This window comes from Python bivittatus, unplaced genomic scaffold (genome assembly GCF_059951505.1).
Source record: "Python bivittatus isolate LINGU-HERP-01145 unplaced genomic scaffold, Pbiv_v1 ctg000700_np1212, whole genome shotgun sequence".
NCBI classification, from domain to species: Eukaryota; Metazoa; Chordata; class Lepidosauria; order Squamata; family Pythonidae; genus Python; species Python bivittatus.
The window spans coordinates 59,287,640-59,301,803 of NW_028277098.1; the positions used below are offsets into that span (position 1 = coordinate 59,287,640).

Genomic DNA, 14,164 nt, shown 5'->3' on the forward strand with positions numbered 1-14,164 from the left:
GGTGGTTCTACAAGCTATTGAATCATAAAGTGTACTTAGTTTTTCACACATGGCTTCTCCATTTTGGCTTTCTTTTTGTAAAATAAATGATGACATGGTGTAATATGTCATTTGTTGTTCTTCATCTGAGGTTGTATTTACCTATTTTTGAGAACTGCTAAGGACCAGATGATTTTTATTATGTCCTGATACATAAAACCATAGAACTCAAAGAGGGTGTACTTTCTTTTTCACACGACTATATCTAAAATCATTGGGTCCAAGGATTACTACCCCCTCCCTCAAAGAAGTCAACACCACAGCATGGACCCAACCACACGTTACCTCCCTAGCCGCTTTCACAAGGGGCTTATGTCCAATATATAGATGGCTGAACTGACAGCACAAAGAACCCTGTCCACTCCCCCCAGAGTCACCACTTCGAACACATCCCAGATCACACCATAAGACCAGGCCCCAGGCACCCCTGCCTGACCTGCTCAGTCAGAATCCAAATCAGAGCAGATTTGTTGTGGTGGTGGTTGTTGTGGTTGTTGTTCTTATTTGAGCAACTTTATCTGCCAGATAGCCAGAATATTTCTCATAGCAGCTCTCCAGATGACCCTGGGGCTCTTCCCTACCCAGCAGGGATCAGGTCACCTAAATAAGGCCACTGGACAGCTATCAGTGGATGCAATAAGGGCAGAAAAATATTGACATTTTTCTGCCCTCATCATCATGAGGTAATCTGTAATGTGGGCTCTCACCATGTTCAATCAGACTCACTCTGAGTCTTCCTCCAACAGTGTTCCAGGCATCTCTACTGGTGCTTCATCCCCCAGAACTCCTCAGAAAACCAATACGCACCCAAGGATTGGCATACAGGGAGAGACTGCATAGGGGTGATACAGTCCAAGATTCCAGCCACCTGCCCATTCCAGGCAGTGACTAAGGCTTCAGCTGAATCACCTAAACCCCACACCCATTGGGGCGGGCTGAATGAACAGACCTTAAGGTCCTCCACTACCAGTTCATGTTGCAATCACCTCAAAACAAAGACCAATGCAGCCATCAGTATGTTGAGCCATTTGATGATTTGGGGCAGCTCCATTGTTGCCATGGAGGCCATGAAATCCTGAGCCATCCTGGACTCAACGCTACTAGACAGCAGATTGAAATCCCTGAGCATTAATAGCCTTGGAGTTCTATTACCAGCCCAGGGGCAGAATCCAGCAGCTCAGGCAAGGATGATACTGGGCAGCAGGGAGGGCAGTACATCAGCAGCAATCCTAACTGTTCCTTTAACTCTAACTTCAACTGGAGTGCCTCATATCTGATTATCTGTAGAGCAGAGCTTCTGACAGCCACCCCTCCTCCCTTCTCCTGGGGTCTCAGCTGCTGCAAAACCTGAAACCTAAGTGAACACAATTCCAAGATGGGTACCCCCCTCCTCTGGGCCCAAGCAGGTATTGGTTAAGCATACCAAGTCAGCATCCTCATCCATGATAAGTTCATAAATGAGGACAGCTGTGTTATATATTGACCTGGTGTTCAAAAGCAACAACTGCAGCCTAGGGCCACTGAGGATCCAATAGCCAGGCACTGAGGGAGGAAGCCAAGGAACAGAAAGAGATACCACTTTCAAATAGCAGACCTGGTGTTCCTGAGTTGGCCTGATCCCAGATTCCTGACATATCTCCCTTTGCCCATTATTGTCCTATGTTCCTGCCTACCCTCTCAGCTCCCCACATCTCACTCCACCCACCTGCTCCCCTCTCCCAGACCAAGGTGCACATATAATCTCTCCCCCACCCACCACACAAGTTCCCAAACAAAGCCCCAACAACTCATAAGAAAATAAGAATTGTCAATACATGCTTCTATAGGATCTCCTGCAGAAAGAATGGAGATGATAGTTTCCTGCAATATAACAATGATGCAAAATGTCACCTTTCATTTTGTAGCCACCCCCTCCTAAAAACCATATTACATAACCAGAGAATCATGTGGTTCAGTTACAGCTGGACTTTCCCACTTCAGATTACAGGATGAGGAGACAGAACTTGAACACCTCCTAAACACAGTTTTAACCTAGCGTCTCCAACAATTTTTGGGTTCCCAAGGAACTTACGAACCTCTCTCTCTGGATTGGAGCTGATATTGAGCATTGCCATTGGACTGTTGGGAGTGCTGTTGCCCGCAGAAGAGGGCATGGCATGGCATGGCCTCACTCCAGGTGAGGCAGAAGGAGGAGGCTTGGGAGAAGGAGCACCAAGCAGTGGTGCAAACTTGTTCCCATAAGTTTCAGACAGGTATTCTTGGACCTTCTTGTCTCGTGACCTTTGCAGGTGATATGTGGTAGGATTCTCTAGGAAGGACTGAACCTAAAAAGATTGGAAAAACAGGAGAGCAGCTATCACATAAAGGTAATCATAAATTTTAGATTATATACATCTTCAGAAAGAAATAGGCTGAGTTTACACTGCTAAACCTTAGAAATAGATTAACCAAGCACAATTGCTGGGTTCACATAACATAACATGCCAAAACAGGTAAACCATGTTATGGCTTATGAGCAGGTGCAAAGAATGCACTAGATAATGCCTAGGTTCCTACAACATACTGGACTGCAAACTAGCCACCCCGTATTTATCCTTCCTTCCTTCCTTCCTTCCTTCCTTCCTTCCTTCCTTCCTTCCTTCCTTCCTTCCTTCCTTCCTTCCTTCCTTCCTTCCTTCCTGCCTTCCTTCCCTCCCTCCCTCCCTCCCTCTCTCACTCAGCTGCCTGTCTCATATACAGTACATAACTCTGGACAGCTAACAATTAAAACAGACTAAAAACATTTTAAAAAACCAAAATTAAAAACAACAGAAATAGCATAAAATAGCAGCCGAAAACACTCATAACACTCAAACTAACCACAAAATGGGCTCACCCATACTATCAGGGCCCCAGACTTGATGGCAAAGCCAGATTTTTACTGCCTTACAAAAATCTTGATTTCTAGAGTGGATGATGTTCCAAAAGGCAGGTGCCATGGACTCTCCTCCTCACAGTCTCTCCTCACTGCCTCACAAATGGGATGCAGAGCATGCCCCTCCTGCCGGATCTAACAGGATAGCTAGACACCACTGGGGAGAGATGGTCACATAAGTAGCCCAGCCCCAAGCCATGAAGGGCTTTTAAGGTAACCACTGCACCTTGAATTGCACCTGGAAGCATACTGGTAGACAACACTCACACAGCTCGCACAGCAGAGGTGTCACATGTGCCAAATGACCAGCATCCATAACTGCCCACTCTGTTTAAAGTGCATTTTATAACCAGCTGAAGCTTCCAAATACTCTTCAAGGGCAGCCCCATGTAGAGTGTGTTGCAGTAATTCAATTGATGAGTGACTGTGAGCCCAGCTATAAAATGGATGTCACAAACCTTTGATATGGTCCCTTAAGCCTCTAATTGGGTATGAGTCACTTTTAAAGCTGATAAAATTGCACTCAGCCTCATTTCTCCTTATCTTGATTTTTTCATATTATATATCAGATATAGACTGCAGACTCTTAGGAGCCATGGACCTATGATGCTTATATAACTATAAGACCCCAGATATGCTGATGGTACTACATCCACAGGTAAACCTTGCCATATTAAACAATGATTTGTTGTTTTTTTAAGGCAAGATAAAAGAAAGAAAAAAAAGTTTATTCCATTTAATACTTATAAGACTCTCATGACACTTAAAAATAATGTACTGGACTAAATCAGCCCAGCACTAAACAAAGTCAATTGTACATAGAAAATTAATCACAGATCATCCTGTAATGATGAAACAGCTTCAAACTTTACAACAATTATAGCAAGGGATAAAATTTGGTAGATTGCTCAAGGAAAAACTACAGGAGTTCAAGATATAAACTGGAAAAATACAGGGCTGATTAGCAGCTGATCACTTGTGTTTTTCCGAGCAATTTTTAAAACTAAAGCAAAACCATTTGAAAGAAAACTTCTACATAGATTCTCTCCCCCCCTCCCCACTTAAACATCCACAAATGCTTAATTGAAATGAAGGAACTTGTTGGTTCTTCACTATAAGCCATTCATTTCTTACAACATCTCAATTTTAACGGCTATTCTATTTGTCTCCCTCATTCTCCGTTACCAAAGTTTATTCATGGGAATGTACCTTTAAGACTTCTCCAGGCACAGATGGTGGTGACTGGAAATGAACTGGGGTGTTGATGGCTGGGGTTGGAGCCATTGGCATTTGCTGCTGTTGCTGCATGTAATGCATCATTGTCTGCTGCTGCATGCGCTCCCGTTGTTCCTCCTGTTGTACTTGTTCTCGCATAAGCTGCATCCGTAAGCCAATGCGAGATGCCATGGCTGATATTTGTGATCTGTCAAAGCTTACTAGGGGATACCTAAAACCCTAAGAAGAAAATAGAAGGGTTGAGGCTCATGGATTTAGCATTAAAGGCTAGCCTTTGATCACTTGCACCAGTTATTAAAATTGATCCAACAGCAGCAGATCTCTCGACGTTAACCTCATTCTATACTCAGTCCATTAGAATAGATGACTTGCAACCTGTTGTTTTGCACACCTTTTTTTACATTTAGTTCAGCCTTCCCAGCTCTGGATGTGTTGGATCTCCAGTTCCCTGAACTCTCAATTAGCAAGATGGAAGTTGGAGTTGCAATATATCTGCATGATGTTGCTTTTGAAATTGACATAAACTATCCACCACAAATTACGATTTGTTTTCATCAATATTTCCCAAATGTTAAAAAACAAAAACACTTTTGTTCATTTTCTCACTTTCCTAAACCTTCATTGCATCAATTTTCAAATTAAGGGAAAAAAGGCAAAACAGAAATATGTATGAAAATATGTACATATGCTTGATCATATGCTTTTTGTATTTATTTCTCAAGCGTGTAGTTTTTAGCAAGTGATTGTTCATTAATATTTGTGTGAGGTTTTGTGCATATTTTCCCAAAATATACATATTCCTGTGTGTACTTTTTGAGTTACAAGCAGCATCATAAAAATCTAAAAAGTGCAAATGCTGGTACAGAAATGACTCCCAGTTCACAAGCAGCTTTGAAAGGGCACATTTCTATAAATAATGTATTTCAAATTTCTCCTCCAGCCCAAAGACTGGTTCAGTTTTATGACAGCATGATAACTTGCTTTTCTTTTTCTTTTTGCTTTTTTAAGTACACATACTTTTCATTTATTATTATTTTTGTTCTCCTCTTAAGAAATCATACTTATTTGTCAGATTTATAACTACCTTTTGTTAAAGAGTTCAAGACAGTGTACCTTCCTCCTTCCATTTTTTCCCCACAACAACAATTCTATGAAGTAGGTTGGGCTGGAAGAGAGTGAGTGGCCCAAAGTCACCCAGGGAATTTCTATGACTAAGAGTGGACTTGAACCTTTGTCTCTCGGCTGCTAATCCAACACCCCAAAGACTATAACCTTTTCTTAATTACTTACTTTCATTTTAAAAGGAAGGGGAAAAAAGAATTTCAGACCAAAGTTAAGTAACAATCTTACTTCCCTCTATAGTAATGTTTGTCATGTAGGGAATAAAACTCCCTGCCCATTTTCTGTTTCTATATCATCTCTGGGCAGGTGACAAAAAGCTCTGGCACGTGATAAAATGGAATTCAAGAGGCCCATGAAAAAAGAAGAACATGATATATTTGGAAATTCTTTTTAAAAGGTCTAGAAAGGGTAGATGACCTAGAACAAGTTGCTGATTATCTCCTTCCTGAAAGTTTGCCTCATATTGTAGTGAGTGTTTTGGCTATCAAATAACATACTTCAGAGTTATGATGGTTAAATTAAACATTTAAAAAGTCTAGATTGTTATGCTCCTATTAACAGATGAGTGACAGAGGATGAGAATCAGTGGCTTAGCAAGTTCACAAGAGAGATGGCATTGGAGCTAGGAACTGTTCTTTCTTATGCCTTTTCTACACACATAATTTTCAGATGCCCGTGCCTAACATTAATTTCTAGCATTTAAGGTAAGCAGTTGGATTTCTTGCCATTCAGGGTACATCCCATGAGTCTTCTAATTGTGCTAAACCGTCATATGCCTTGCACCAATCTTTCCCACACCAATGCTCTCTGATGCAATGGTTTACTCTCTTACTCTCTCTTACTCTCAACCTGCATGGCCATTTCTTGTACTGGCCTGAGAAAGTGTTTGGAGAATGTCGGGTCAGGGAAGTCGGGCTTAAGATTTAGGTATGGCAGTAATAATTTGTAGTAGGAAAATTCTTACAGTGAATAAGCTTCCTCATGGATTTTTCAGACCTGTTCAGCACTTCTAAGAATGAATGCAGCTGCTTATTTGGATTCCTAAATATGCATGCAAGAGTTTACACCCGGGTGGTGAAGCTGATGTCCTTAAAGTGCCTCAACTCTTTCACAAGCTGCCTTCTTCAGTCATGAAGTGTGAAGCGCTTACAAACCCTATCTGGGGAGATTAAGCTGTCATATTTCTTGCTGTCATAACACAGGCAATACATAGCAACTGCCATGCAAAAGGATAAAGAGTTTGTTCACAGGCTGAACAACCTTGTTCAGAAATTGCAAGAGAAAGAAAATGTCCTTTACTGCATAATAAAAGACTCCAGAAAACTATCCCAAATCACTTTTAGGGCACCTTTCTTGTCCATTATTTTCTGCCTACAACCCAACATCTCGCAAAATAATTAAGGCATACAGAAGACTACCTGAATGAGAGCATTTCAAGATTCTAAACCAATGCCCAATTCTTTGTGTTGACAAAAACTTCAAGGGATATAAAATGGCCAATATTATGTCTTATAGTATAACCACTCTTGGAATTCCATATGCTATATTAATCATTGTCCTTAAAAATGGTGCTGTATACATAATTGGAAAAGATGGAGAAAAAGGGCTACACAAACAATCAAAGGCAAGAGTAGCTCCCCATAAGGAAAGGTTACAGTGGGACTTTTCAGCTTAAAAAACAATAAGATGAGAGAAATTATAGAATGCATAACATTTTCTTTGGTATGGAAAAAAAGCTTTTTCCCCCCCTCTCTCACAATGACTTATGACCATTATCTCAGGAATGGCTCTAATTGATAGGAGATTCAGAATACTTTATTATTTATTTATTTATTTTTATTTAATTTGATTTGGAGGCTACTCAACTCCTTAACAACTCTGGGCAGCTTACAATTAAAAGAGAAAAAAACAACATATTAGAAGAAACTACAGCCAACCAGAAAGCTAGCTCAATACCAAAAGAACCAAAACCACAGGGATTCCACAACCACCCTATCCCAAGGTGTGAGAGAACCACCATGTTTGTAATAGTTTCTTGAAAGTCATTAGGCTGGGAGTTATAAGGATCTCTTGGGACAATGTCTTTCCAGAGGGCAGACACCACAACAAAGGACATTGTTTAATCAATGGGATCTAAAGCATGCCCCATTCTGCCTGATCTTACCTGACAGGTAGAAGCATTCGGAGACAAGCCATCCCTCAAGCAGCCAGGCCCTATGCCATGAAGGGCTTAGTAACCAGCATCTTGAATTGCATCCAGAAATCAACCAGTAACCAGTTCAGCTAGTGAAGCACTGGGGACATTTCATTGCACTGAAAGAACTGAGAGGGCTTCTTCTCTGTTCTCCTCATAGTATTAATTTGCTTTCAGTTTTGATGCAACATAAACTTTCATGGATTAGTGTTCACTTCATTAGATATATTTTATCTGGAGAAGTATATGGACATAAAGGCACACAAAAATTCAGAGGGAATGGAAAAAAGTAAGCAGAGCAGCCAAAAGACGGTGAAATGTAGGAAATCTATCAGATTTCTATGCATATCTTATAGATATTTTAGCTTTGCATAAAAACCATCTCCCCTTTTCTCTTTATTTTTATATGTGTCGGGGATATACAGACTGGCAATGTTATTCCTATAAAAACTCTGCTTGTTGCTCACAGTAGTATTCTCATAATCTGTCATTCATTTTTGTTTCAGTCTCATGAACCATCTAAAACTATACCATGAATCAAAAGTAATTACCAGCCATAAAAGACTAATGCTTTAGTCACTAATAGAATGAACAGTACTTTTCCTTCATCCCTAAATCCAGAGTTTGGCCGAACTCCTACTGACAGATTACCTTCAAAACTATCTGAATTAACTACTTAGTGAATTTTCAACAAAAAATAGTTTCCTTCCACTGCTAAATGTCTCTTCCCATGTTGTTTATTATAAAAAGCAGAATCACCAGTATCATAGGTCAAAAATTTACCAGGTTTTTCCCTTTAGGAAGTTCCTTTATATCACAAGATTTTGATCTAGAGCAAAAGGAGCTGTTTAAAAGACAAGGAGAACTGCAAACCAAGATATGTTTTAAATAGCCCCTCTGGCTCTGCTTGGCTTCACCCTATGTAATATTCACCAGCTTCTGCTTTCACTCTGACTCACAGGATGGACAGGGAGGGGGAGAAGATAGGATAGGAGGTCTGAAGGAAGGGCAGTGAAAATCAGTGTGGTGCAGTCATTAAGGTATTCAACTAGGACCAGGGAGACCCAGGTTCAAGTTTCCCCTTAGCCATGGAAACTCACTGGGTGAATTTAGGCCAGTCACCCAAGCTACTTCACAGGGTTGCTGTTATGTGGACAAAATGAAGATCCCCATGTAAGTGGACTTGAATTTCTCTTGGAGGAAAGGCAAGAAATAAATCAATAAATAAATGAATAAACCAGTAGAAATACAGAAAGCAGAGAAATCCTATGCATGATTACCCAGAAATGTGTTCAGTATTGTCAGAACTATGGTTCAGGAATAAACAAAAGCAAAAGATTTTAAGATTCATCCAAAATGCAAATGGATAAAAGAATAGCTAGAAATTGTCACTGTAAATTGGCCTTTAAGGAGTTGTACTTCCTTTCATATAATGTTAACACTTTGAATAAGAGTATTCTTGATTTCTCCTTGTTCCATTATGAATTCCTGTGCGTTTTTGACATCAGTGGAAAGATTACATTGGGAAATTTTGGCTGTTTTTTACAAATATTTTCTTGACTCCTACAATAAAAAATATGCATTTTAAAACAAATAAAAAAGAGAAGGAAGAGAAGAAGAAAGTGAATAAAATATGCATTCAGGCTGTGCATTATTTTAGATTCTAAGTGCTGGGATGCTTATGTAGCACCTATAAGCAACTCCTCAAAGCAACTCCTGGTAATCCTCACTTAGCTACTGCCTCATTTAGTGACCGTTCCTAGTTACAATAGAGATGAAAAAGTAACTTTGCGACTAATTCTCATATTTACGACCTTCACAAGTCTGTAAAGCAAAGGAAAGCTGAAGTAAGATCATAAGCACAGTCGCAATTTCACTTAGTGACCACTTCGCTTAATGACTGAGTTACTGGTCCCAACTGTGGTTGCTAAATGGGGACTACCTGTATGTATTTTCTTGGGATGGCACAACTACCCTCCTCAGCCGCAGCATAATCCCAGGAAAAGATGGGTTGCTGACAGATGCTGCATGTACACACACTATCTCTCCGAAGTATATTTTTCCTTTGGAATTCAAAGTACTACACATCGTGATCTATTAATCACCTCCCCAGCCCCTCAAGCAGTTCTTATCCAAACAAATAAGTCAAGAGGAACTTCCACACAAGAATTCTACCTCAGTTTAAGAGCAGAATTTCTATAACCTCAGTGTTGCAGAATCGAGCTGACCTGTTCAGCTGCAGAATAACTGAAACCACTACAAAACTAGCTTTTATTTTTGAGACATAGCGGCTCTTTCCCCATTGGAGGGAACTTACTTACTTACTTACTTATTTATTTATTATTAAATTTGTATGCCACCCATCTCCCCCAGTGGGTGACTCTGGGCGGCTCACTATTTCCCCCACTCTTTCTCCTGGCCCCTGAGCTTCAGGTCCTGTAAAGGAAATGCTGCTTGACAATTTTGCAGCTCTACCTCAGTAGCTAGACTGTATCAGGAGGGATGACACTGACAAGAGTTTTATCAGTTCCCCTTTCTCTTCTGTACAGGATGCAGGCTACTGGGTCTTTCATTCTGTCTTTCCTTTTCGTTCAGAGTATGGGTGAGGGGATTTTTGTTGATGCTGGACAAAGATTTTGTTCCTTGTTCTTAGCATTTCAAGCCAACAGAAGTGATAACAATCACAGATTGCTTTCAAACTGCTTCTGACAGTTTGGGGAGGGAAAGTGGTGGTGGCGTGGAAGTCTCAAGGTTGCTAGTTTTAGTCTTAATCTGAGTCTAGTACTTCCTGAATTTATTTTATTTTTTAAAAAATAATCTACAAAATATGGCCAACTTTTCATTAAAAATCACCTGATAGCTTGTCACTCTCAGGAGTGTGCTATGAAAAAATGAAGTGTGCCTTGAAAAATTAAACTGAACAAGCAGGGAGGGGAAGGAGGGAACACAAAATAAAGGGTAACCCAATATATATATATGCAGGTAGAGAAAAGGGAAAAGACTGTCAGAAGAATGTGGTGGTGAAGATTCACATTCTGAAGCAGGGATATCTGCAGGGAGAGGTAAAAAAAAATAATAAGTTGGCCACTACCATGCAGTCAAACTCCTGCCTTTATTTATTTATTAATAAATAAAGGGAGGGAGGAATATTAGGTAAGGTAATATGTCTGAAATTATGACCCAATGGGTCATGGGTTGTCTAGTACTATTTGAAATTCATCAAATAGTCCTGTAGCACTATTGTAGAGAGGAGCAAAATATCAAGGAGACTGAAAAGGTATTCATTCAAGAAAGAGAACATTGCCAGAAATCTATTGGCAACATTCTTCAATATTATCAACAATTACTGTCCATTTGCCACTGAAATTGTAAATATGGTAAATACTGTATGATTCATGAGGTGAGATGGATCCTGAAGTTCAAGAAAAGCAAGGCCTGTTTCTCTAACTTCAAGGTCTTTCAGGCAAATTCTTCTGACTTTTTGGCTCACACTCCAGCTATTAGTTGGTGATTTTCACCTTTTACTTAGCTCCAACAGGCTGCCTAATTTATTGACCATGATTAGAAAGCCCTGCTTTTAGCATATCACCACAACACATATTAGAGCCTATAATTCTGTTAGGACACAGGCCTATAGTTGAGGAAATACAGAAGTTAATTCAAGTAATCTATTCATAGCCTAAACTGAATATAACATTAAAATGACCTCCCACAAGAGTACTGTACTTGATTCAATCAATGCAATGTCTGTTGTTGTTGAAATAAAGTTGGAAAATCTTTACTGGGGACAATAACTCAGATATCATACCTAAAGCTGAGATGCTTTCTCTCTTACTGCTCCTTCTATCCAGTTGCCTGCATTTCAAGTTCATCTGTACCAATTTTTGGGAGTGAAAATATTTTTTTTATAGTGGGTGCCACAAAGGGCAGTGAGTATGCCATATTTTTATTTATTTAGATTAAATTAACACACTTTATATTAAAATGTCTAGTTTTATATAAATTAAGGGACAAGCTATTTAAAACAATATCAGGAAGCTGGTGTTTTGCTTTTTGATGTTTTAGATGTACTAAGTCCATCCAAAGGCTTAGCACACTCATTGTTGTTCTCATTTTCCATGGAAACGTTCCTCCAATTTGACTACATGATTCTTGGGCAGTTCTGAGGCTGCAAAAAAGGATGCTGGTAGTAACCCACAAACTTCCCAGTTCTAATTTGTTGTCAGATATTTAACAACACTGAAATAAAGGCTGCTGTGATATTCTGGCTTTATTGTGCAAAATGTTTATCCTTCCCACCTCCTGTCATTTGTATACAGACATCACAGTGACTATCTTAATTGAGAGGCTTCCTTGAGTAGAGTTCAGAAAACTCCATCCAAATTTCATTGAAATAACAGTAGTTTCTGTGTATCTCACAGGGAGAAGTAATATTGCAATTTGGAAATCATGTCTCTTCTATCCATGCTTACAGGCTGGGAATTATACCCTCTTCTTTACCTAGATAACTGATCACAGATAGTCCTCATTTAGCAACTGCCTCATTTAGCGACTGCTCGCAGTTACCATGGTGATGAAAAAGTAACTTTGCAACCAATCCTTGCATTTAGGATCTTCACAGGTCTGTAAAGCAAAGGGAAGCTGAAGTAAGATCATAAGCAGTCACAGTTAGCAACCGCTTCATTTAATGACCAAGTTGCCAGTCCCAACTGTGGTTACTAAATGAGGACTACCTGTAAAACTAAGGCACAGTTTCACCAAAATCCCTTAAAATAATATGCACTCTTTGGATATCAATTTTCTTATATTCCCAAACAGTGTCAGGCAGCTGAATGTCCTATTCCTAACCTTGTCCCAGAACACAGGGTTTAGGTATGTTTGTTTCTTAGATATATAGCCCGCCTTTCTTCCAAGAACACAAGCTCCTTTACATTGACATCTCTCCTCATTTTATTACTACAACAGCAATTCTGTGAAGAACGTTGGTATGAGACTGATTGGCCCAAAATCACCCCAAGATTTTCCATGGTTTTAATGTTAATATAATTGGAAAAAGGACACATTAACAGAATCTGGCAACTGCATACAGCTTCAACATTCTGTTGCTAATCATACTAGAAACAGTTAAATGCAAGTATAGTATTAGGAAGCTAGTGAGTGATTTAAAGTTTATTATACTGCTTCATCAATGTGCCTAGTACGCTGCTGTATTGATTTCTGGAGGCTCATAAGAGATTGTTAAAGAGCACTGTTGGCTGACATCCTGTAAGGCATTTACAGTTGTTCAGAAGGTTTCTAAAAATTACACTGGAATTTATGCTTTTGTTTCTTTGTTTTTCCCTAAGACTTGAGTAAAAAAGTAAACAGCTTGAGGCTCTAAGACTACTTGTAGCTGCTATTCATCATCAGGATACACTTGCTTCATCTTCTAGTGCTGCTCTCTCCACACTGGGCTGAACACGCACTTCTGTGGTAAGGTATTTCTTTAAAATTAGTAACTATTTTTGGATGTGCATTTATACATATAAATTTGCATGTGCAAGTTGCATGAAAATGTTTCCTTAATTAGTAATGCAATTCTTTTTGACACTGTATAAGAAGACACCCTGCACGAACATCACTTTGAGTACAACATCAAAGTTGGCAATTCTAATCTTGAATAGAAGCTCCCTGTTGTCTGAAGAAATGTTCTATCTGTTCAACATTTCACTACATGTGAATTCAGGCAACCATTTACACAATGGTCAGTACACAACCCTGTCCCAACTCTGGAACCCTCTAGATGTGATGGGACTGCAATTCTCATAATTTTCAAACAGAATGGGTAAAAACTGTCACAGCAGGCACAGTCTCTGGACAACTTTGATGATCTCAAAAAAACAAACAAAACAAAACAAAAAAACTAAGCAGGGTTGAACCTGAATAGTACTTGGTGGGAAACTACCCAGGAAATCCCAGGGTTGTAGATTAGACTGGGAAGTTAAAAAAAAAAATCCTAGAAGTGGGTGACATCTGGTGAATTGGACTCAACTAAATATTTACCTTTATGAGTGAAGGCAGGTGGTTGGAAATTCTAGGAGTCGCTCTCCCTACATTATTGCAGGTTGGGGAAGAGTAATACAGAACTGTTTTGAGAGTGGAAGCTGAAGTTTATTTTTTTACTGCTTTTTCAGATTTCTTGAAAAATCTACACCAAAATCTACACCAAAAATAATGGCAAATGCTAGGGATGGCTGATTTCCCACAATTTTAAAAAACTCCCTTTGCATGCTGACTGCAGTGTTATCATTTGATATAACATACACCATGTATGTTTTAATTGTTATTATTAGCCAGTGATATAGACTAACATTTCCCTCTTTTTCCCTCTTACTCCATGTGCACTGAGATTGAAATTAGAGAATTTATTCTAAATATTGAGCTGTTTTCCCCCTTTTGTATATAACAAGAAATGAGTTGATTGAAGTCTTTATGTTGAATTACAAATACAAGGAAACCCATGTGCTCTTATTCTGTAGAATGATCCAGTGGGTTCAGAGGCTCTTATTCCTAAGTAAGTATGCTTAGGATCTCTAGTCCTAATAGCCTTGTTCTCTTCTTGACACCATCCCTGTGTAGAGATGAGTATCTCTAACAGATAGCTTCTTTAACCAAGGATA

General features: G+C 39.4%; 1 protein-coding gene across 1 annotated transcript in view; it reads right to left on the minus strand.

Annotated features, from left to right (window-relative positions):
* Positions 1-14,164, minus strand: part of TFEB (transcription factor EB) — an 84,506-nt gene that overhangs the window by 21,560 nt on the left and 48,782 nt on the right. Inside the window, exons 3-4 of the mRNA XM_007431189.4 lie at positions 4,163-4,408; positions 2,115-2,363 (exon numbers count right to left, since the gene is read on the minus strand). Coding sequence (XP_007431251.1) covers positions 2,115-2,363; positions 4,163-4,360 — 447 coding nt within the window. The 5' untranslated portion in view covers positions 4,361-4,408. The remainder of the gene's footprint in view (positions 1-2,114; positions 2,364-4,162; positions 4,409-14,164) is intronic.